General features: G+C 42.4%; 2 protein-coding genes across 4 annotated transcripts in view; one reads left to right on the top strand and one right to left on the bottom strand.

Moving 5' to 3' along the window:
* afap1l2 (actin filament associated protein 1-like 2) overlaps window positions 1-6,017 on the top strand; it is a gene marked incomplete in the record, with an annotated part of 39,753 nt that extends 33,736 nt beyond the window's left edge. The window contains 8 exon segments of the mRNA XM_025010747.2: window positions 1,011-1,156; window positions 1,255-1,366; window positions 1,471-1,728; window positions 2,435-2,729; window positions 3,636-3,809; window positions 3,893-4,080; window positions 4,171-4,377; window positions 4,516-6,017. Coding sequence (XP_024866515.1) covers window positions 1,011-1,156; window positions 1,255-1,366; window positions 1,471-1,728; window positions 2,435-2,729; window positions 3,636-3,809; window positions 3,893-4,080; window positions 4,171-4,377; window positions 4,516-4,542 — 1,407 coding nt within the window.
* vwa2 (von Willebrand factor A domain containing 2) lies at window positions 5,829-22,253 on the bottom strand. 3 transcript variants are annotated; one of them, XM_017434957.3, is made up of 14 exons: window positions 22,106-22,253; window positions 18,710-18,771; window positions 14,530-14,604; window positions 13,489-13,622; window positions 13,305-13,414; window positions 11,373-11,570; window positions 11,142-11,275; window positions 10,876-11,005; window positions 9,427-9,482; window positions 9,223-9,330; window positions 8,562-9,143; window positions 6,859-7,410; window positions 6,600-6,722; window positions 5,829-6,337 (listed from the first exon to the last, which is right to left on the bottom strand). In XM_017434957.3, the coding sequence occupies exons 2-14, from the start codon at window positions 18,759-18,761 to the stop codon at window positions 6,207-6,209; spliced, it is 2,385 nt and encodes a 794-aa protein (XP_017290446.1). In that variant the 5' UTR covers window positions 18,762-18,771; window positions 22,106-22,253; the 3' UTR covers window positions 5,829-6,206. The 3 variants fall into 3 exon arrangements, with proteins under 3 accessions (XP_017290446.1, XP_037836754.1, XP_037836753.1); XM_037980826.1 differs by having other exon boundaries at window positions 22,098-22,202; XM_037980825.1 differs by lacking the exon at window positions 22,106-22,253 and adding an exon at window positions 21,985-22,038.
* Window positions 22,254-23,249: the final 996 nt, after the last annotated feature.

The raw sequence follows: 23,249 nt of genomic DNA, 5'->3' as shown, positions 1-23,249 counted from the left end.
CCCGCCCCGCCTCTCAAACAATAACCGCTGGAGACAGGCACCAGGGATGTCTCAGCATTCAGATGGCTCAGGATGGCTCGCAGCTACTATCATACCAAATGTAGCTCAATATCTGTAAAATTGACTGAGTTCTTGCAATTTTTGTGTTGGCTAAGGTCGATTAGCAGCAGTGGCCATCTTAAATTGGGTTGACTCCAAATGTTAATGATTTTAGGACATAATGCCCACAATTACGTTCTGAAATTTCACTAAAGACTGTCCAGTGGTTTATGAGATATATTGCTAACAGACAGACAATATCGGCTCTAACAGTTAATGTCAATTTCTTTTAGCAAAGATGCCGAACAATGTGATAGAGTTCAGAGTACGTGTTGTGAAAGACTCCCAGCTACGACCACACCAAATTTTAGGTCTATTTCTGTAAAAAAGACTGAGTTATAGCCATTTCTGTGTAGGCTACGGTTGATTAGCTGTGGCGGCCATCTTGAATTGGGTTGACTCCAAAAGTTGATCAGTTGTAGATATTCATCCAGATATTACTTTCTGAGAGTTTCATTGAAATCCATCCAGTAGTTCATGAGAGATTTTGCTAACAGACAAACAGGATTGACTTTAACAGCTAATGCCAAAATTTTAAGCAAAAATATCATGGGGTGTGTAGTGCTCTGAATATGTGTTGGGGGTTATGCTCAGCTACTAACACACCAAATTTTAGCGCTATATCTGTAAAATTGGCTGAATTGGAGTCATTTTTGTGTTTCCTACAGTCAAAACTTTAAGCACATCATTGTCAGCCTCTTTTTGTTCTGTCTCGTTTCACTTAAAGCCAAATGCTTCACTAAGGAATTAAGATAATAAATGGTGCTGTAGCAATCATTTAATTAATTCAAAGGGATGAGTGGCACGCAAAATAGACCCATGCGGCTTTAAACTTATGATGTTGCAAGAGTTTGTTTCGTACTGACTGCAGATTCTTTCTCCTCCTCTCCCATCCCATCCCCTCCAACCAGGCAAAAACATCGGCTGATATGGGTCACTGGCTGGGCCTGTTGTTGTCACAGACGGGGTCCAAAACCGACCCGGAGGACCTGACTTACGACTACGTCAACGCTGAGAGAATCTCCAGCATCGTCAGCGCTGCCAAGACTTCCTTATAGTACGTCATTTTCCTGTTTTTTTGTTTTGTTTTTTTTTTTCTAAAAGGAAGCTGCTCCCCGCGCTTCAACGTTCGTTTGCGTGTTTGTGTCTCCCCAGCCTGATGCAAAGGAGGTATTCAGAGCCAAATACGTACATCGACGCCACGCCCTCCATTTCTCAAGAGTCCAATGAGCTGTATGACGACGTGGCGTCCATAGCTGATCCCGAGGTGGGCACGGGAATTCGGAATGCCCGTGGCATTTGGCCTGTTTCAGTTTCACTTCGACATCTGGCCGTTTTCCACCACTAACATCCTCCTCCCGAACCGTACAGGACGCTGGAGAGAACAGCGAGCCAAACTGCGAGGGCAACAAAGTCCAGGAGGATAATGAGACCCAGTCGAAACCGACTACGGAGCCCACAGACGCAGAACAAGACAACAGCAGCCGAATTTATCTGGACCTAGTTCCTTTGCCGTCCTTCCTCCATCCGACCAGCGGGCCTAAACCCTCCTCCCCTAACAAGGAAACTTCTAGATTGTCTCCAGTCCCCGTGGAGGACCAGAGGGATTCCACGGGTCCAAATAAGGAGGTAGCTCATCAAAGCCCTTGTTATTTCTCACTCTAAAGCAACATCATTTTTTTTCCAAACAGGATCTATTGGATGGCAATAAAAAGCCTTTACAAACCGCTACATTAGTTTAGGACATGACTAAAATATGGAAGGGAAGGTGCAAAACGTTTTGTTTCTGTACCTTTTTTTTTTAATCATTTTGAAACTGCAAAAATAAAAAAAGAAGGCAAAGAAATGACTCACCGTTAAATGTCTTTGTCAGTTAGGTCATTGTCACACCCGGAAAGGGCTAGTCCTGTTATTTTTGAAGCGATGTTCTGTCGGACGGTTATCAGTAGTGAGTACGTTGCGACACGCAGGTGTGAAAAAACGCGATGTTAAAATAGCTAATATGAAACTTCTGTCACCGTTTGGTTGCGAAAATGGCGACAAACAAAACAACGTGTCTGCGCTGAGCATAGACCCACTGAAACAGACCGTATGCAGGTTTAATATCAGCTGATGTAGCCTTCCTTTACACCATTATGTTGCCATTGAGGACGAGTTGTTATAAGCCTGAAAAACACTTAACAGCAGGTCCTCGTTCTGCTGGTCGTCGGCCTTGCCTGGACGAAGGCGTCACATGACTGACGGCGTGGCGAAAATCAAAGCATTGTACATCGAAGTCAACTCGATTTGTCGCCATGCCGGTAACCAAGACTGTTGGAAAATGCTTGAATTCCAGGTGGTTCCCGCCAACCGTACTGAGCCGGATCCAGCGCCCGCGCCAAGCGAGCCGGCGTCAGCCTCTGCCGGGCCAGAGCAAAAGCAGTCGTCGACCCCCAGTCAGGCTCAGCTGCAACCTCAACAGGTCAAGACCTCGTCCCAGGGTCCGGAGAGCTCGAAGAGGTTCAGCCTGGGAGTCCCGCAAGCCTTCAGCTCGCCTGGGGTCCAGATCCAGAAGGGCCTGACAGCTCAGACTGCTGCTAACTTATTCCCTAACAACCAGCAGTTTACACGACTGAAGGCTCACACCATAGGTGAGTGTAAACGAGAGGGGGGGGCAGCAGCCGCTTTGCATTCTGTCTCAGCACAAACAAACGGTGTTTATATTCAACTTTTAAAGCACAAGGCTTTTCGTTATCACCTCACGTCTCAAAGAAATGTCTCGTCCAAAGCTGATCTGTAATCTTACTCCTGTAGCTCCCTCTAGTGGAAAGTAGTGTCATCGGCGACGGCGAGAGATTTGAATCCTTTTTGCTGTCCAGGTATCATAACCTTCACCCTCATGCAGATTTACGATGTCAGGATAAGCATGATGGGTCACTTCTTGCCGCCCGTCTGTGTGTCTGAACCACAGGACGAATCTAATTACCTTTTGGAATCAAATTCAAAATGGCCTCCACAACCAAACAATCTTAAAAAACAACCAAAAAAAATTGTTAACTTTGCAGTTAATGACTTAAAATTTGATGTTTTTGCCATCTGGAGTCAACTCTCTGTCTGTTAGCAAAATATCTTATGAACCACTGGATGGATTTTAATGAAACTTTCCGTAAATATTCATTGGATGCACCTCTGCAGCTGATTAACCTTTGGACCCAACCCAGGTTTAAATGGCCACCCCAGTCAGCTGACCTTAGAAAACACAGAAATGCCTAAAACTTGGTCACTTTTACAGATCTTGTGCTAAAATTTGGAGTGGTAGTCGCTGAGAGTCATTCATAACACATACTCTGAATGTGACATCTCCTGCTGTCAGAGATTGTGCATAAGGTTATTTTTAAGGTTTGATTTAAAGCACCTACAATTAATTTCTCAGATGATCTTAACCTAAAACTGTGACATGAAAGGCAGCAAGTTAAATGCATTCCTTCAAGTGATGCTAGGCCTTTAATCTTTAAAAAAAAAAAAAAAACTAAAATATCAACACTTTTTCTTATCAGGCAGTTCCAGCGCTGTTGAGGTAAAACTCGGCAAGAACCGCACCGAGGCGGACATGCGGCGCTACACAGACGAGCGAGATCGCCTGGAGAGGGAACGAGAGGAGGTGAGGAGCAGCCTGGCCAACCTGAAGAAGGAGAGGAGGGAAGCCAAGGAGGAGCTCAGCGCCTGCCAGGGTACATCCTGAACGACGACGCTTTTACTGCTGCGAGGCTTTGCAAAATAAATATAATAAATCGAGACCGTCTTCTTTCATCAGATCCCAAGTGTCAAGCCGCCTTAGAGGCCTGTCTAAAGCAGAAGGAGGAGGCGTGTCGAGAGGCGGAGCGCCGCAGGGTGGAGGTGGAGCTTCGCCTGGTGGAGGTGAAGGAAAGTCTGAAGAAAGTGGAGTCGGGGCCTTTCACGCTGGGAACCACCCTGGACAGCAGCCTCCAGGACACCCCCACGGTGGGTTCGCTGCTCCGCAACGTCAGAGCGCATCAGAGTGAGCCTAATGTGTGACACTCCTCAACGCCCTCTCTGTCGTTTCTCTCTTAGACTAAAGCCACAACCTTGCCCAATCTCCACACATCATCGTCATCATCACCGTCATCAGCAGCAGCATCATCTTCTTCGTCTTCCCAACCCTCCAACGCCACCACCACCACCACAGACTCGGCTTCTCCGGTCAACTCTGCGTCGGCTCTTAAAAACAGACCCGTTTCGATCATGGCCACGAAAGGCAAAGTCTTGCAGAAAGCGAAGGTGAGACTTGATTTTCTTCGTTTTTAAACACACTGGCAGCCTGAAGGTTGATGATTCGAACAACTGAGGAACATCGTCTCAGGACTCTTTTGGTTTAAAGTTTCTGTTTCTTCTTGTTTTGTTTTTTTTTCTTTAAAGGAATGGGAGAAAAAATCCACCACCTAGAAGCAAACCGTGTAACAACCACAAGCTCGTACTGTTCAGACGCTTCCGCCCTCCTCTCCGTGGAGCCTCGTCAGATTCATACCAAGACTATGAAGAGCCAATCAGACAGAGGCGCAAGCTGTCTTCTTCAATACCACTGGATGTTCTTCAACACGAAGAACTGAGTTGAACTATCAGCGCACAGAAGGGTTGTGCCAACGCTGCAAACAGCCGAGCATTAAATGTTACCACTAAATGTTAAAGGGATAGCTCAGATCTTTTTGACTGGGGTTGTGTGGAGGGAGTATGAATAAACAATATCTTACCTGAATTAAAGACAGGTGATATTTCTGACCTGACTGCCAAGACAGCGGCTGAGTGGGGCCAAAACCAAAGTGGATCTGTTAATGGCAACAATTCATTTTGGTCTTGGGCCCAATTGGAGCTGTTGTCTTGTCAGTACAGTCAAACATGTCCAAGTGGTTTAAGTAAGTGACCGTGCAAAGCAAAACTGATGGCAAGGTTTACAAAACAGCGTTCAAATAAACTGGTATGAATGGAAGTGATTCACGACAATCCACTTGGGTCTTGGCCCCGCTCGGATTTCGAGGTAGCTCAGACTACCCGTTCAGAACTAGTTGCCGTTTCTTTAAACTGAGGTCGTTCAGTGTGCCATCAAAAACAGGTAAGATGTTAATTCCTCATAACCTTTCCACAGAATCCCTGTCCAAAATATCTGAACCATCCATTTCAGAAAGAAAGAAGCCCCCTCTGCTAAATTGTCCATGTTGTACATTTTAGAATGTAGCTTGGTTCATGTATGCTGGTAGCCAAGATGTAAATATATTTACGCCATTATTCAGCCTTTTGGCTTGTATTGCTAGCTAAACTGCAATTTTTATTCAAATATAAATGTCCTGAACAAAAAAAAAAGTTTGTAACTCTCGTGTCTTTTGCTTTTGACTCTAAGTTTTTCATTTTGTTTGATAAAATTGAACAGGATGTTTTTTCTTTAAATAGACAAAGGATACAAGGATGCTGCAGCAAACATTTCTAGAGTGTTCTTCACTATTGTAAATATTAAACCTAATGGTGTTTTATTGGTAAAACTAACTGTCTATTTAAATATCCAGTTATTTTATACTGAAAATATTGATTTAAACATTTTATCAATAGCTTTGGAGTTTTCTCAGTTTGGTAAATCGTGTATCATCCTGAAACTGAAACATTTCTAAAATGATAAGAGTTTGTTTCTACTAAAACATAATATTACAGCTAAACAAGCCTCAATAGATGAAGACACAAAGTCAAAGAATAAAAAACAAATATATTGCAGCTTTTGGTTGCAGAAAGACAGAAGCTGTGGTAGTTAGACATTACAAATAATAAAATAATAATGCTATAATACTAGATCAATAAAAGTTCAAATCTTCAAACAGCCAACAGGCCTAAGTTGAAACGGCTGTGAAGACGTTCATAAACTTCACCAGAAGAAATTAGGGCAAAAATGTACAGAAATAATAATTAAAAAAAAAGTTACATACAAAACACATCAAAACTGCATACAGCTTTAAATACCAGAAAAATAAAAACAGCAGTAATGTTTCCCTTCACTCTCCAAACACCCTTGGCTCTGAAATGTTCATATTTAATTTATTTTCACATATCAATTCTGTTTGTGTGTGTCAGGCAGCGTGTCTCCTACGCTGTAGTTTATAGTGACGCAGAAGCTCCACGTGGCTCGTCCTCTGTCTGCTCTTCGTCCTCAGACCAGAAGGTTTCGGATGATCTCCTCTGGATGGAGGCTTACTGCTTCCTGAAAGAAAAGAAAACACAAAAGAGGTCACAACCACTCTTACAAATACGCCTCGTGAAGGTGCTTTGAGAGCCAACAACCATTAAATATGCTGTAGTTCATGGTTATATTTTCTGTACTATCCTCATCAGCATCTTCCACCTGAACTTCTTAACAGGCAACTTGAAGTAAGGCTACAAAACATAAGCTATGTTTTGCAGTTAAGAGGGGCGATGAGATGAGGACACAGAGGGAAAAAGCCAGAAAACAGAACTTCTCTCACGTCTTTCACAGTGCGGCCCTTCGAAGCCTCTGCACTGACACTGGAAGCTCCCCTGTGACAGGATGCAGATCCCATCATGCATGCACGGGTTGGGCCTGCACAGGTTTACGGGTTTCTTCACCTCTGACCAAAGAAAACCAGCACAAACATTCATTTACATGCAAACACAACATATAAAGTCTAATTTAATACGCATCTCTTGAAACATTCAAAATAAAAGTGTTTAAATCTCGAGAGCAGTGGATGAGAGGATTGTTACCTGTGCACAGCATCTGCACCAGTACGTCTTCGAAGTACTTGAGGTCCTCATACGACGGCACAGAGACCATGCGGTCCTCCGAACCTGCGATCTGCATCAGTCTCTCCCGCTGCACATCACCAATGCCCACCACAAAAACCGAAACGTCATCGTCTCTCAGCTTCTGAGCCGGCACCACAGCGTCGTCCCCGTTCGAACCGTCTGTCACCACCACCACGGCCTTGTTGACCCCCGGCCGCGCGCCGCTAGCCACGGTCAGCACGTCGGCGTAGATGTGGAGCAGAGCCGAGCCCGTGGACGCCACCCCTCCCATGTAGTCGGCCTCACCTACGGCCCTGAGGACGGCAGAGCCGGACTCATGGGTGTCCAAGCCGAAGACGGTGGTCGGTCTCCGACCGTAGGCAACGAGGGCTACCTGAGCCACGTCGCGGTTGACGTCGAACTGAACGGTGAGGCTGCGCACGAAGTTCTGCAGGGTGGCAAAGTTCTCACGGCCAACGCCAGCCGAGGCATCCAGGGCAAACACCAGGTCCACTGCCTGACCCAGACAACCTGAAAACAAACAATACCTTCAATTAATCCTGCAAAATCTGAAGAAAGGGGAAAATGGAATACAGTAAATAGGATTTAAAGAAAACTTATTTGATTTAACACTGTTTATTTATTAAACCATGGGCGTTTATTAGCTCTGCAAACATTTCCCTCAAATTAAATTTCTAGATCCCATGAACCAAAACCCCACCCATATTATGATACTACCACCACCATGATTAAGAGATGGAATTAGCTTCTTATGATCAAATGTAGGGGTTCCCATTTTTTTATTTCTCAAAAATAACTCGCCTCAAGTCAACAAATGAAGACTATTTGGTATCATTCTCTGACCACACACGTTTCCAACACTCCTTGGCTTGTCCCTGTGGTTTTTAGCAACAAAGTTCTTTTAAGAGAGAAAAGACTTCTTGTTTCCTGTCGGTGAAATGACGGACAGAGTCGGTAAAAAAGGGATTTTATAGCCTTTAAGTTGCTGTAAATTCCTTTGCTGTCTATCACCCTCCTTGATCTTTGCTGGAGAAGAGCTGCGAGTTGTTAAAGTGCATCACAGACATCCACCGACAGGTTTTTAAAACTCACAGTTTAAAGGATCAAGTTATCTGAATAAAAATCAAGCATCCCATATTTCAAAAGATGGCTATTTCACCACTGAATTACCTGCTTATACTAGAAACTGGAATAAAGTTCACAGAGGAGCATTTATTTCCTAAATAAATGTAAAAAATCAAGTGTAACATTTCACATGTGTCTGATTATTTGGGTTCTCTTAACGTACGGTACTTAGAAACCTTAAGTAAACACAAGATTAGGTTATGCAGGAAATAATAAAATTCTAAAGGGTTTACAAACTTTTAAGCATATTTTTTTACAATGAGGAGCTCCTAGGAACATATACAACCTGAATAAATGACTTCAAATAAACTGAATTTTATTTTCATGGTTTTAAACTCCTGTTAATGTAAATGTATTATTACACATAGGGGCTCAGGCTTGGTCCAAGTGTTGCTATAAACTGTAGACTTCTGCCAAAAGGTGGCAGCAATGTATCAGCAAAGACATTCAGGAAAACTAGTTTTCAATTAACATACAGTAATCAGAAACATATTTTCAGCGCTGCAAACTGAATTTAATTAAGACCCAGCTAGTACCTTGTGTATCCACGCTGCAGACCTTGGCCCTCAGCTCAGGTATTTTCCCAACGAGTCTATCAGGTGATGAATATGTGAGGGTCCTCTGAGGATTTCCTGTTATGTTATTCAGTTGCCCCTTCAAGCCATCGGGTCCCACCCCTATCAGGAAGGTCTCCCTATCTCGTGCGTATTTCGAGGCCTCGATGACCTCATCGGCAGCAGGAGTGCCGGTGAGCAGCACCACAACACGGGGAAGGTCATCCGAGACGTCGGCAAAGACCGGCTGGCTTACAAAGCCATGATGGGTCACGTGGCGGAGTGCTTTGCCTGTCAGGGTTTGGCCACCAGGAGGTTGAAGTGAATCCACAGCTTTAAGAAGGTCCCTCAGGCTCCCCCTGAACTTCCCCACCTGGGCCTCGACTCGAGTCTCCCCGCCAAACACGGCCAGGCCGACTTTAGTGGGGCTGTCCGACCCGATGACGGTCTGCAGGAAGCGCTTTAAGAAGGACTTGAGGCGCAGTAAGCCTTCTAACGTGAGCGCAGCAGAGCCCTCGAGCAGGAAGAGCAAATCCACAGAGCAGTCCAGTAATAAAGCAGGAGCTGAAAGATAGAGGGTTAAATGAATTTGTCTTCTACAACGTTAGACATCATCTTACATGCAGTCGGTGAATGAACTGACCACAGTGAGGGTCTCCTCCGTAACCAGGTGGGCACACACAGTGGTACCCCTCTGGACCTTCTGATACACACGTCCCACCATTCAGACAGGGCTGAGAGTCGCAGGGATCTAATAAGGAGAAGGGGGGAAAAAAAATGGCAAAACGCAAGTTGGTCATATTAGAATGAAAAAGATTAAATAAAGTTTTGGGAGGGAGGTTATCACCTGGACAAATGGTTCGATGGCAGACTGAGGGGTGTCTCTTGTAGACCTTCTTGTACCTGAAAGATATTTTATAACTGAGTTTAAAAAAGTTCAGCACTGTTACTCATTTTACCCGTTATGGTCATAATGTTATGGCTGACTGGTTCATATAAAGTTTAAGCTTAAAAGAGGCAATTTTTGTGGTGGTTCTCAAACCTGAGCTGCACAGTAGGAGCTTTACAGGCCTCATGTCATTTGTTCTTCTAGTAAAAACACAGTGTTCAGTGAAAGCCAGTTTAAGTTGCCCCGAGGGAGAATTACAGAATTACACTGCTCTGTTTTTATTAACACCGCTTTCATTTTCATTTAATATTAAGATGCAATAATCCTCCACAGCGCATGAACCAATTCTCTGTAGCAGTGGTTTCCAAACACTAAAGCTTCTAACGCACAAAAAAAATAAAAATGGGGAAAAACTTTCAACCCCAAATACTATAAAAAAAACATTGTTTAAAACTTAAATAAACAAGCAATTCTCTTTGACTTCTGGAGATCATCGAAAGATTCCCAGCTTAGGGTTTTATGACCCAGAGTTGGGTCCCAACATTCAGAACCATGGCTCTGTAGCTCCCCAAAACCCCTCTGACCCATGTGGGAATGGTCAACAGGTCTTGTCACATCAGGTAGATGAAATAAAACGATACACACAACCGTGAAGCGTTCCCATGTTTACAGCTTTGGCCGAGTGGTAGGGAGGTCGTCTTCAAACCGGAGGACCAAGGGTTTGATCCCCAGCTCCTGCAGTGTGTGCCAAAATGTCCTTGGGCAAGACACTGCACCCCCTCACGGCTTCTAACGGGCTTATTGGTGTATGAGTGGGGATATAAAGGTGATGTATAACACCCAAGAGTGTGAAAAACATGATAGAAAAGCACTGGATGAGTGTGTGTGAACAGGTGACTGACGAAATCGCTCTTCAGAAGCTGGAGAAGTTTAAAAGGGGGCTATTTTAGAGTGGACCATTTACCGTTTTATCGTTTACAGATGTGAGGAGCTTCAGTGTTGAGTCAGGATCTTGTGCTTTTTGTCGGTGAGCAGTTCTCTTGCAGCTTGGCTCAATTTCCTGCCTCCGTTACTGGGAAGTGCCTCCATTCAGACAAGTGCCAGGAGGAGCAAAGGATCCATATTGTAATGTATCAAGATCATCGATGCTAAGGTTTGGCTGATCACTACACTGTTTGGATCTTAACCATTTTTACTTCCTCTGAATTTTTACATTTTATAGAATGAAGATGTTCTACTGAAAGATTTATTGCTATTTCTCCTGCGTGAAACACGGTCAGACCAACAGAATTAGTAAAAAATAGCGTTCAAGGCTGCTGTTTCATGTGTAGAGAAAACACATCAAACAGCAGGAGAGAATTTCCTCGGGAAGGTGCTTTTAAGGAAGAAGGTTTGATGCACACTTGCCTGTAGTAAGGACAAAGAGACGAGTACGGGGAATAACCCTTGGAGCTTTTCCAGCACATGAAATTCCCCTGCAGCTCCTTCAGGGTCTCTAGTGTTTTCCTCTCGCATGGGAATGACTCCACCAGACACCCTGAAGAGGACAGGACAGGACAGGACAGGACAGGACAGGACAGGACTGTTGGGTCTAGGAACATTGAGGAATGATGGCCCATTTCTTATCCGAGATTGGCATGAGAGGAAGTTGTAACGGCACTGAAGACACCAACCTGCAGGCGTTGCATTGCAGACAGAGAAAGTGCTCAGCGTCGTGCACAGGCCATTGACGGCGTCGTCGAAATGCTCAGCAAAGAAGACATGGCTTTCAGTCGGCTTACTGGCAAGAGAATGCAGCTCCTCCCACCTGCAAAACAAAGACTTTAAGGATCTCATTGAGAGTTTTCTGTGTAAATGAAATCTGTTGTCACTGACAACTAACGCTCGACGTCCGTAAGTCTTACTTTGGGTACCGTAAGCCAATAGCAAACAAGATCACACCCGTCTCTTTTAGCTGCGCGGCTGCTGGCACCACGTTGCCCTGGGACCTCCCATCCGACAGGAGGATGACGACGTGGGGGACACCGGTGGAGTTACGGCCCCCTGGAAAGCCCTTCCTCAGGATGTATTTCAGGGCCAGGCCTGTCTGGGTGCTGCCTCCCCTAAGAGAGAGGGGAGTTTGGAAAAGGATTTTTCACAGAACCATCATAAAGTGTTGCAGTTACCTAACATGTACTGAAATGTTCAAGTGCGCATACTTTGCTGAATACCACAAACAAAAGAGTTTTACGGGCCTTCTGATTGGAAGCAAACTCTCCAAACTAAAAGCTGTTTTAGCATTATATATCTCAGTTTAGGCATATTATTCTCCAGTGAATGCAATTATATGTAGATCTTAACTCCCTTGTGTCTGTTAGTGCAATATCAGTACTTAGACTGTGATAAATCCTAGGTTATTATGTTCAGTTTAGATCAGGGGTGGCCAATCCTGGTCCTCGAGGGCCACTATCCTGCATGTTTTCTTTGTTTCTCTGCTCCAACACACCTGATCTGATGGTTAAATGACCTCTTCATGTTCTGCAGAACCCTGTTAATCACCCGTTGATTTAAATCAGCTGTGTCAGAGCAGAGAAAAAAGTAAAACATGCAGGATAGTGGCCCTCGAGGACCAGGATTGGCCACCCCTGGTTTAGATGATCGTGGTCAAGATGCTCAAACACAGAACGTTTCAGCTGTGCTGACAGAGTAAAACTAGAGAGGAGTTAGGGAAATGTGGATTTATTGGATCTGATGGAATCCCGATTACTTGTTTTTTGTCATATATGGTGCAGCCGTGTGCAGCACACATCTCACTCTCATACCGATGTGTATTTTTACTGCAGTTTTCCCGTAAACACACAGACAGACCCACTACTTATCCCAGTCTGATTAGATTTAGGGCAGCCTGACTAGTGATCCATTTCAAACGTGGGTGTTCCCATTAAGCTACTTTGGAATTCATCGAGTTATTACCATCCTTTGAAGCACACCTTGGCACACACTTCAAGGTCAAATTGCTTTTCTCTTTAGCTGCTGCACTCATCCCGTATCTAATGACCACACGCAGCGCAGCGTGCCGCTAATCTGAAATTAATTTGATTTCCAGTCCAGGGTGCAGACTGCATGAACTCAGTGCTTACCTGAGGCATTAAACTCAGTATATAAAAGGTGTGAGAGAAAAGAAAGGAGACTTCGGCTAATCTGACCCCAGTTTTCTCATGTTATTTTTTTGCTTGTTTTGCTCCTTGATGTCGTAAAGTTCAACATTTCTTCACAAAATCCTTTCGAGCTCATGAACAATCATGAACAACTCTCTGGAAACTCTTGAATTCAAAAACACTGTTCGAACAGAGGATTGTAAAATCACTTTTTACATTTATAATAAGATCATCAGTAGTCAGCCAAAACATTATAACCACAGACAGCTAAAGCTAACACTGATAATGTATTTCTCACAGCCTGTGTTAGATGATAGTAATTGACAGACATTCCTGCGGGCCAAACACGGCTCTCCATTGTCTGTTCCCCTGATGACAGTGGCCTGTTTTCAGAAAGACAGCAGACATCGGTCAGGGATGGTTTTAGGGGAAATGAGCTCAGAATGAGATGTGTCATCATAAATATTATCTGAGTCAAATGAATCTGAATCAGATCAAATGTCGTCTTGACGTTCACTCAGTCATCATATTGTCATATAGCTTGAATAAGGCCTTAATAAAACTGAAATCTATACATATTGTTTATGGAGATTTAGGCATTTTGGTGACTAGTAGGAACTTGTCATCTTGTCAAGAACTTCAAAGTACTCTGAAATAGCCTATAGTGGTTTTGTGAGTGTAATGAGAGGAATTACACACCTGTAGGAAATCTTATTTATTTGCTTCTTCAGCTCCTGTTTGGTGGAGTAAGAGTCCAAGGAAAACTCGAGCCGAGGACCGGAGCTGAACTGAACCAAACCGACTCGCACCTGAACAAAGCCAGAATTACAAGGATGCTGGTGGCCTTGAAGTAAAGAGCAGACTGAAATGGAAAAAAGCTGACCTTGTCCGGCCCGATGTCTAGAGCTTGGCACAGCTTGATGGCGTAGTGTTTGGAGCGTTCAAAGCTGCCCTTCCCTATGCTGTGGGAGCCGTCCATGAGAAAGAGGATGTCCACGGCCGCCGAGCACAGCATCACTTCCCACAAACACACACACAAACAGATGGACTCAGTCACAGCTTTTCCTGTTTTCTGGGATTTTACCTGACGTATCTCACACATTAAAAAGAAGGAAATGAATACGTTGACATATTAAGAAAAACAAACACAGCTTTGCATACCAACACTTAATTTTCTAATCTGTCATTACTGTGATATAGACTGTGATATAAAACGCACCCACCACCGCCTCAGAGAGTCACTATGCCTGAACATTATTGGCTTTTTGCTATTTTTTTGGTGTAGTTACTGCATTATCTGGTATTTAACTGTTTTATTTTCCTCCCTCATGACAATCACCATCCATCCATCCATTTTTAGTCCCTTATCCAAGGCCTTTCACGATCCAACATCTCAGGATCAGAGGTTGGACTGGAACACGGAGGGACCAATAAATTCAGCACTTTGTAAACAAGACTCCCAGGTACTTGGACTCCTCCGCTCAGGGCAGAGGACTCGGAGAGAGTGTTCCACTTTTTTCCTGTTAAATCACGTCAGTTCTAATTATAAAGAGGAAAAAGGAAGTTCGGCTGAGTTTTTTTGGTCTGGTGATGTGACCGCTTGTTGGGAATGTTTAATATACAGTGGTTTCCTTTTTTCTGTCTTCAGTTGTTTTCTGATGCATCGTGCTGTTTTGGTGTTTTTGTGCTTTTGGTTTAAGGTTAAAGGAAGGACACCACATCATAAGACCCTTTGTATAATAGTCTCCCGTTCCTCTGTATTCATTGTTTGCTTTATTAGCAGTTTAAGCTATTTTTGGTCAGTAAATTTTACAAATTAGCCACAACTACAGGTCTGGTTGTTCATGCTGGTTCTTGACTTTATTTTTATTTTTGATTTAACACTCCTTCTTAAGACCTTTTTTTTTTGTTTAAATATACTCACTTTCTGCAGCAGAGCTGATCTTTCCGATGTTGCCTTGGCTGGTTTTGAGCTCCTGCACAGAGGCACCATGCTGAACTAAGAGGGACAAAATACAGAAGGAGCAGTAAAATAATGATTAAAAAACACTAACCTGACATTAGGAGACTTCAGGTCCTAATCTCCAAACCACACAAACCTCATACATACTGTTATTATTTCTAATTTATTTTTAAAATTCATGCAAAATTGGTTTTCTCATTTTCTAATACAAAGTGTTCAGTGGTTCCCAACTTTGATCAGGACCACAAGATTTCCCAGGATAAAAAAAAAAAAATGACAAGAATCATCAAAAGGATTCACTTTTCTGATTTAACTATTACCTGCCACCATAAATGGTGGGCAGTTATGTGTGGGTGTCTGTTAGCATAATATCTCATGAACCACAGGGCACGTTTTAATGAAACTTTCAGGAAGTAATCATTGACTATACATTTACTACTGATTCATTTTTGGAGTCAACCCAAATTAAGATGGCTGCTACAGGTAATCAATCATAGGAAACACAAAACGGGCTTCAACTTAATCGATTTTACTAATACGGAGCTAAAATTTGGTGTGGTACCAGCTGAGAGTCATCCTGAACACATAATCTGAGCTCTAACAGATTGTGTGGAAGTTCAGGTTTAAAACTTTGACTTGTAAGTTGGTGAGGGACAACATTCATTTTATAATGAATTAAAATAAAAAGTTTGAACACATCTAACCATTTCTCTAATATAGATGCTAACCTGTGAGCCACATTCTATTATTATATCCTTTTAAAAAGTAAAACAAAACAAGTTGAATGCTTTTCACCAAGCCAGCACAGATTTCCACTTGACTCGTCGTGCGATGCATAATTGACTAATCAAGCTAACGTGAATGGACAAGTAAAGAAAACCATTCTGTTGCTCCATTCACTGAAAGGACATTCTTCTATCCGGGGACATGTACAGCGTGGAGAGGACGGGGGTGGGGGTGGTGTGTGTGTGTGATTTACTGCGAACCGGCCTCGTTGCCCCTGGCAACCCCCGCAGATCACAAAGGCTAACACAGAAACACGTCTAAAAAAACGTGTCTCTTCAATCAGAAGTCATGTAGAAATCTGCTGTAACGCTCGAGGCTGTCCGAGTCGAGGAGACAAAATGTCAACAATGACAGAGAAACGCTACTAAATACAGAAACTAACATACAGAGCTCAGAGGTGTCTGTTTCAGGAATCTTAGTGATAACGATGACTGTCTCTGAGGGTTACTCTTTTTTTCTTTTTTTTTTTTTAGTCACTTAAAGCTGTGAAGTGAAGCTTGAGGAGAAAAAAAATAAAGTAACCCAAAGGAAGAAAAACTGTTATGAAAACTTAAAAAACAAACAAACAATGTGACAGAGAACAACGGAAACACCTGAGGATTTACACCAAAATAGCTCACAAAAAAAAAACAAAAAAAATTATGACAGCATTAAAAAAACAGTTTTATTTTCCTCACCTACAGGAAACGCCCATGGCAATCTAGTCTTTCCACGATACTTTCAATCATCATTTCAGAGGAGGATAGAACCCTAAAAATCAGAGCGAAGCGCCACCTGCAAACCAGGAGTCTGAACTTTGACCTTTCCACAGCTCTGGCCCGTTTATCTGCCCCCGATCCCAACATCATTTCAGCCTCAAAGTCCTCACCCAAGTGAAGGTTCAGGGGCCTCGGCCAGCAGCTCTTTCCTTGTCGTTGGGGCCAAAGCGCTTTAAACAAAAAGTTTGTTCGGGCAAGTTCTTCTAGCAAATGGGGGGGGGGGAAGAGTGAGATAATGAACATAAATCCTCCTCCTGTGAGGCGGATGTCCATTTGGCAGTGAACACACCACACAGTCTGGGAGATTTATGTGGCGTTCTTAAGGATCTGTGCTTAAAATCTCCGCCTGTCATCGAAATTTCATTTGACAGACTGGATTACACGAGCATTTAGCTCAGCAACACGTTGACTATGCTGTCAGAAAGGGGGGGGCCTCCTGACAGTCGGCTCAGTTCAAAGTCTTAAACGCTCCAAACGGTGCTGAGGCTGTCATTTTTAAAAGACAACTTAAAGATTATATTTCCACATAACTCCCTCCTCCTCTTTCCTCAGGCAAATACCAGCACTCCCGGGTCCAAACTGTAGAGGAGATGCAAAATTTGGCTTTTCTGGAAACAAGCAGTGATTTAAGCTGAGAAAAAAGGAAATAACTTCTCATTTTTGAACAATTTGCTTTTGTTTTATTTTCATTAAGATAAAAAAAAATAACCTTCCACCAGGTTTAAATGCCATTTAAACATTCTTATAATGGTTTAAGTAAATAACTAATGTCCAACTTAATAGGCATAAAGACCTAGATATGGTTGGAAAATACGGAAATATTCTGTTTCCTACAAACAGACCCTAAAGGCACCATGAACAAAGTGAATTAGCAGAGGACCCAAAATGGAGCCTTGGGGGACTCCACAGGTGACAGGGGCTACAGAGGAAGAACGTCTTATTAACTGGACTGGAAAAGCACTAATTTGTTAAGATTTAAACCAAATCAGAGCTTTGATGTCATGATGAAGAGTATGAAAGGCTGCAGGCGGGTCCAAAAGCGCTACATAGACAAAATTTTAGATGAAAAGTTAAATGAAAGTCAGTAAAACTCCTAAATGGGCTGTGCCAGTGCTCAGCCAAACCTGACAGGATTATTCACACAAATTACAGTACTTCAGGTGTGTAAAATAATTCTGGAGCTGGTTAAAAGAAAAAAAAATGCATTAAACGCACAGTAAAGTGGAGTCTTTTACAAAGACTATGAGGAGTTTACTAATCTGTGAACAACTAGGGGTAAAAATAAATAAATCAAAATTTTGTTTGGATCTTTTTGCCCCCCCCCCCAACCACAGCAGAATTCAAAGATTCAGACAAACCAGAAGAATCTCTTCATGCATCCTGAACACACGATAAAACTAAGCCATGCACAAAAAACGACAACAACAACAAACGCATAAAAACAAAGTCTTGAAATCGTCTCTTCTGTGCCAGAATGAATTAATAACAGACTGAGGCAACAAGGGAAAAAAACTGTCGTGTGATCATGCTAAAAGAACATCTTTTAATTCTTTGGGGAAACCAGAGAAAATGGGGACCATCCTTCGTGGTCTCTGGCCACACTGTAAGTCGTCTGATGGAGCAGGAATGTTTTTGTGCTGAGTCAGCGTTTAGCTGGATGGTTTGCAGATCACAGCATCCTGCTTTTATGACGTTTTTTTTTTTTTTAAATAAAAAATATTGTTTTGGAAACAGGTTTGCAGATGGAAAACATTTCAACTTAAAAGGCCTAGCATTGCTTGGAGAAATGCACATCACCCGCCGCCTTTCATGCCAAGGTTTCAAAATAAGATCATCTTAATTTGAGATAACAGCGTTTGGGCTGATTTGGTCAAAGCTTAAAAATATGTGCACGGTGTGTTCATGCTCTGATTATGTGCTAGGCAGGACTTTCAGCTACTACCACATCACATTTTGCCTCAAAGTCTTTAAAACTGAGTAAAACACATCTTTGTGTCGTCTAAGGTCAGCTACTTATGGTGGCCATCTTGAACTGGTTAACCTCCAAAAAGTAAATCAGTTGTAGACGTACATCAAACGATTATATTCCGAGAGGTTCATTAAAATCTGTTTTGGGATTCATGAGATATTTTCCTAACAGACGAACAGGATTAACTCGAACAGTTGATGCTAAAGTTCTAAGCAAAGATAATGTGCAATGTGTCGCAAATGAAGTGTGTGTTAGGGATGACTATCAGCTACTGCCACAGCAAATTTTAACTGAATGTTTGTAAAATTGACTGAATTATATTAATTTATGTGTTTTTTAAGGTCAGTTGGCTGTGGCGGCCATATTGAATTCGTTTGACTCCGAAGGTTAATGAGCTGTAGATGTACGTTCAACAATTATTTCCTGAAAGTTTCATCAAAGCCCGTCTGATGGGTCATAAGATATTTTGCTAACAGAAAAACGAACACACACAAACTCAGTTATGGGCAAAAACGTCATCTTTCTCTTTCACCTTTCAGTGGCGGGTGATAAATAGTGTATTAAACCATCGCTGAAGGCTTCGAACACCAGACAAACTGCAAAATAGCAGCCGAACCCATGAACCAACCTTGAGAGAGCAGCAGAACTACAAGGAAGCTGACCCAGATTTCAGGGTGCATGTCGGGACACCTGGCAGGACAGAACAGGAGAAGAATATGTTAATGGCTTTCAGTGTAGGAGTAAGTTTTTTTTTTTTACTATTTTGACTTGATGTTAGGTTCAAATAAATGTGCAGAATAAAAAAAATGCAAATATTCATTCTTATTTTGGAGGGGTTGTGCTTTTTCTGTGTGGTGTTCGATGCAGCGATCATTTCAACCAGTTTGTCAGTTCAATGAGCATCACAGCGTTTTGTTAACAGAATACACAGGTGAGATCTGCGGGATTAAAAAAAACAAAAAAAACAACATTTCGTCAGCGCACAATCCACTGATGGGTACACATCGTCTAGGTCAGGAAGAAGCTCTCAAAGCCATAAAAGTGCAGAATCTGATGTGGCAAAGGCTTCTGGGAAGGTTTTTTTTTCTTCTAAGAAAAGAATGTAGCATTGAGATGGGAGTGTGTGTTGAGAGTCTGTTCTTTATTATATCCGTGGAGTGTGACCAGCTCACAGAGAAGCTGCTCTTCCAGGTTCAGGTCCAGTTCCCAGAAATGTCGTTCCCGCTCGCCGTGTTTAGGATTACAAGCTTTGCACAGGAGTCAGTACAATCTCAGAGGTGTCCAACATCCCACAACAAGCTCCACTGCTGTGCAAAGTGTATAAAGCTCATAAAAACTGCTCAGAGTTCATGTTGAGGATGACTCTCAGCGACAACCAGTACCTGAGTTAGAGCTGTACAGCACACACACTCACACACACACACACAGACACGAGCCTTAGCTGGTAAATGAGCATACGATCTGACCTCATGACCTTCCCATTAGCCCGATAATCCCACCTGTCACCTGTCAGCTCTGTCATTTGGTCACTGTTGGCTTCACATAAGAGGCCAGACGAGCTCTGATTAACTCCGCCTGCTGATAAGCTCAGCCGTAATATCTTGCTCTGAGGTGGGCCGAGGCGTGCCAGGGAGACCCCCCCTCTGCAGACGTGGAGCTGCGTGTGCAGCTCCGAGACAAGAGTGGGAATTGTGTGCAGGACGGAGCGCCGCTTTAAGAGGAGCCGCTGGGTCTGCAACGGAGATCTGCGGAGCTGACATGGCGGTGGCCGACTGAGACGATAAACATCATCACGAGCCATCGATGCTGCGGCGTCCTTGACGACAAGAGGTCTCATTACTGCCACCGGGGAGCAGTTTGGGGAAGCAGCCAAGCATGCCTATGTTTAAAATACACACACACACACACACACACACACACACACACACACACACACACCTGTCTCCAAACTTGGCTGCTTCTTCACAAGCATTCCTACCCTCCATCAATTTGACACTGTACTTTTGAACAAGCCTGTACTTAAGCTACAGCCCCTTCCAACAGGAAGGAGAACACTCCTGAAAAAAGAAACCCATTAGGCTCACTCCTTCTGTGAAAGGAGTCATGATTTTCCAAACAATCAACGTGAACCTGTGTGCCACAATAAAACATCACACTCCTAATAATTAATAATAAAAAAGAAAAGCGCTACACTACATGTGCTGTCTGTTTTAAATTGGTTTTTATGTAGGAAAATGCTCTACAGTGAACACTATAATTATAGAAAGGAGTGCTACTTTTTGCCAACTTCATAAAAAATCCAGTGATCCAAACCTGTATTTGGTGTGTGTGTGTGTGTTATTTTGTTTAACACTCAAACAGTTTCAATTACTTCAGTGACTCATGTCAAATAACTGCTTTTAAGGCAGCAAAGGAAATGTGGAAATTCTTTTTTTTTTTTTTTGTTCAGAACATCTGTCTGATTAAAAGCTACAGTTCTAATTCACAATGTAATCATGTGCACTTAAGTGTTGGAATGTGTTACAGAAGCAAACTGAGCCACACACACAGGCTGAGTGGTGTGTGTGTGTGTAGGGGAGAATAAACACTTTACAATTTACTGAGCTTACAGCAAACTAAAACTTAACTAAATGGCATTAAAACTTTATAAAGAGAGTTGACTAAGGCCTTTAAATAATAATAATAATAATAAAATAATCTGCAAGTTCCTGAAGATACAGCGTGAATATTGAGTGCTGAATGACTTAGGTGAAATTTGTTGAAGAAGCTAAATCTGAGTTATTAAATTAAAGGAGGATAACACTGGCTAAAAGCTAAAAAAAAAAAAAAAAAAGCTATAGGCTAGCTGGAACTCAAAAGACACATTTCTATGTATTTCTATGGGGAAGTAGTTGTAAATAAAGACTAAAGTGAAATATTTTAAAAAGTAAAAGTTAGAAAAAACAAAAGTCATAGCACCATCTCCTGACTGAACAGTTTGATTTAGGAGTGGCTAAAATAGCACATCGTACACAGAAATAGTTAGACTGCTAAAAATATATGAAAAAATTAAAAATAGGAAAACGGTGTGAATGAAAGTCAGCATTCACAGAAACATAATACACTGATGAAAAATGTAGGGCTTACTAGCCTAATCTTTAATATGTTATATTAAAAAATAATCTATTTTATGTCATCAGTAAATCATATTTAATGTGTTAGCTTTTTTACAAGATTTGTATGCAGTTTACTAAGAAGTAGCAGTCTGTATCTCCAGGGACTGGCACGACATTTCTGTGTTTGTTTAATCAACTTCCAGTCTGGAAGATGTTTGTTGAAAACAGGAAGTTAAAGCTTTTGTTCGTGGTCTGGGAGGGGAAAGACGTCACACTCCAGGAGCTTTAAACGCAACGTTAACGTGGAAAGCTGCTGTTTTAAAGGCATCGGAACACGCCACCGAGACTTCCCAGGGGTCACTTCTGGCCCCCGGGCCGTCAGTTGATAATCACCGGTTTGCACGTAACAAAGTTTCTTTTCTTTCTGCTTTCGTTTCGCATGTCAAAAATGTGAAAAATGACGACAGGAAAGATCATGTTTTCAAATTACAGGTGTCTAAACATGCAGCGGAACCTTTTTTTTTTTTTTTTTTTACAGTCAGTAATGATGTCCAGTCTTTGATGTTAGCAGCTGTCAACATCTGGTCACGTGTCAGGGGTCACAGGTCAGGTCCCTGCCAAGCAGCCTTAATATGACTCAAAAAACCCGAACATTATCAGCCTTTTTAAGCCCCACAGGCACAAATAGATGCTTTTATCGACTATTATTCTCTTTAATTCCGCTTGTAGGGTTAATAGCGCGTGCATTTTCATAGCTTTACATCTTTATAAAAGCGTGTCTATTCTGATAAACTTCTTTAAATATTACCTTCATGGTAGTTTAGTGTTTCCCCCTGCCGCCGTGAGTCGGTCATTAAAACAAACGCACCCCTACCTCCCCAAACAGAAAACAAACCGGGACTCCATGGCGGATAAAAATACCTCCTTACCCTGCGCGCTTCCTGTTTGGACCCTCGGGATGTTTCGAGGCGGTCGCAGCAGTCCTCTGTCCGTTTCCGCAGCCCTCGGATCAAATGAGGAGGATTGCTTCAGATAGAGAGAGAGCAACGACTCTTCTTCCTCCTCCTCCTCCTCTTCCTCCTGAAACCCCACCTCTGATGTACCTGCACGGCTCAGCCTGCTTCCACCCAAACGACACAAAGCTGGAGAAGGAACTCAGAAATTACAGCCCCTTTCCACAAAGAACAGAATTTAATGATTTGCAAAACTCATAAACCCATACTTTATCCACAGTGGAACGTAAACCTAAGTCTAAAATGTTTAAGGTATAAAATTGGACTATTTTTAAGAAAAGAAATAAGATAATTTATAATTTTATAGTAGGATCATTTTGCAGCTAATTAGGTTAATTAGCAACAGGTCAGAAATAAGCCTAGATATAAAAATAGCATTTTAAAGCAGCTGAAGCTTGCAGAAGTAAAGATGGGCACAAGTTCACCAGTCTGAGACAGAATGTCTAAAAATAGTGGAACAATTGCAGAATAATGTTCCCTTAACAGAACATTGCAAAGACTGAAAATACCATCTATAGTTTAAAATATAAAAAATTTGAAGAATCTGGAAAAATTTGCACAATGGACAAGGTTAAAAGTGGGGTCAGGAACACTTCCTCAAATCATTTCCTGTAAACAGTTCATTGTGCCGTCAATAAATGCCAAAGCTGTTATGGAAAGAAGTCATCAAACAGGTCATAGTTTGAAATTCTTTTTTGGAAATTATGGATGCCACATCCTCTGTATTAAAGATAGACAATTCGGCTTGTCATACATAGTTTAAAGGCCTGCCTCTCTGATGGTATGGGGGTGCATGAGTGCCTACGGTGCAGGCAGCTTACACATCTGAAAAGGACCCATCAATAACATCTTCTCCCATCCAGATATTTTTATATATACATTTTTTTTTTTTTACATGGGAAGACCTTGCATATGTCAGTGAGATGATGCTGAACAACACACTGCATCCATTTCATCAGCGTTACTGCATCATAGAAGAGTCCAGGTTCTGAACTGGCCCGTCTGCAGTCCAGAGCTTTCTACCAATTTTGGTGCATCATGAAAAATAAAAGACTGAGGA

This window comes from Kryptolebias marmoratus, linkage group LG17 (genome assembly GCF_001649575.2).
Source record: "Kryptolebias marmoratus isolate JLee-2015 linkage group LG17, ASM164957v2, whole genome shotgun sequence".
NCBI lineage: Eukaryota > Metazoa > Chordata > Actinopteri > Cyprinodontiformes > Rivulidae > Kryptolebias > Kryptolebias marmoratus.
This window is presented reverse-complemented; position numbering and strand designations above follow the sequence as displayed.

Excerpts from the sequence above, each read along its gene's own strand:
- vwa2 (XM_017434957.3), bottom strand. The coding sequence starts at position 18,761 with ATGCACCCTGAAATCTGGGTCAGCTTCCTTGTAGTTCTGCTGCTCTCT. Across the intron at positions 11,571-13,304 it reads ATAAATAAGATTTCCTACAG|GGGAGGCAGCACCCAGACAG; the intron begins GTGTGTAATTCC and ends CCTCTCTCTTAG. Across the intron at positions 9,331-9,426 it reads CCATCGAACCATTTGTCCAG|ATCCCTGCGACTCTCAGCCC; the intron begins GTGATAACCTCC and ends TCTCCTTATTAG.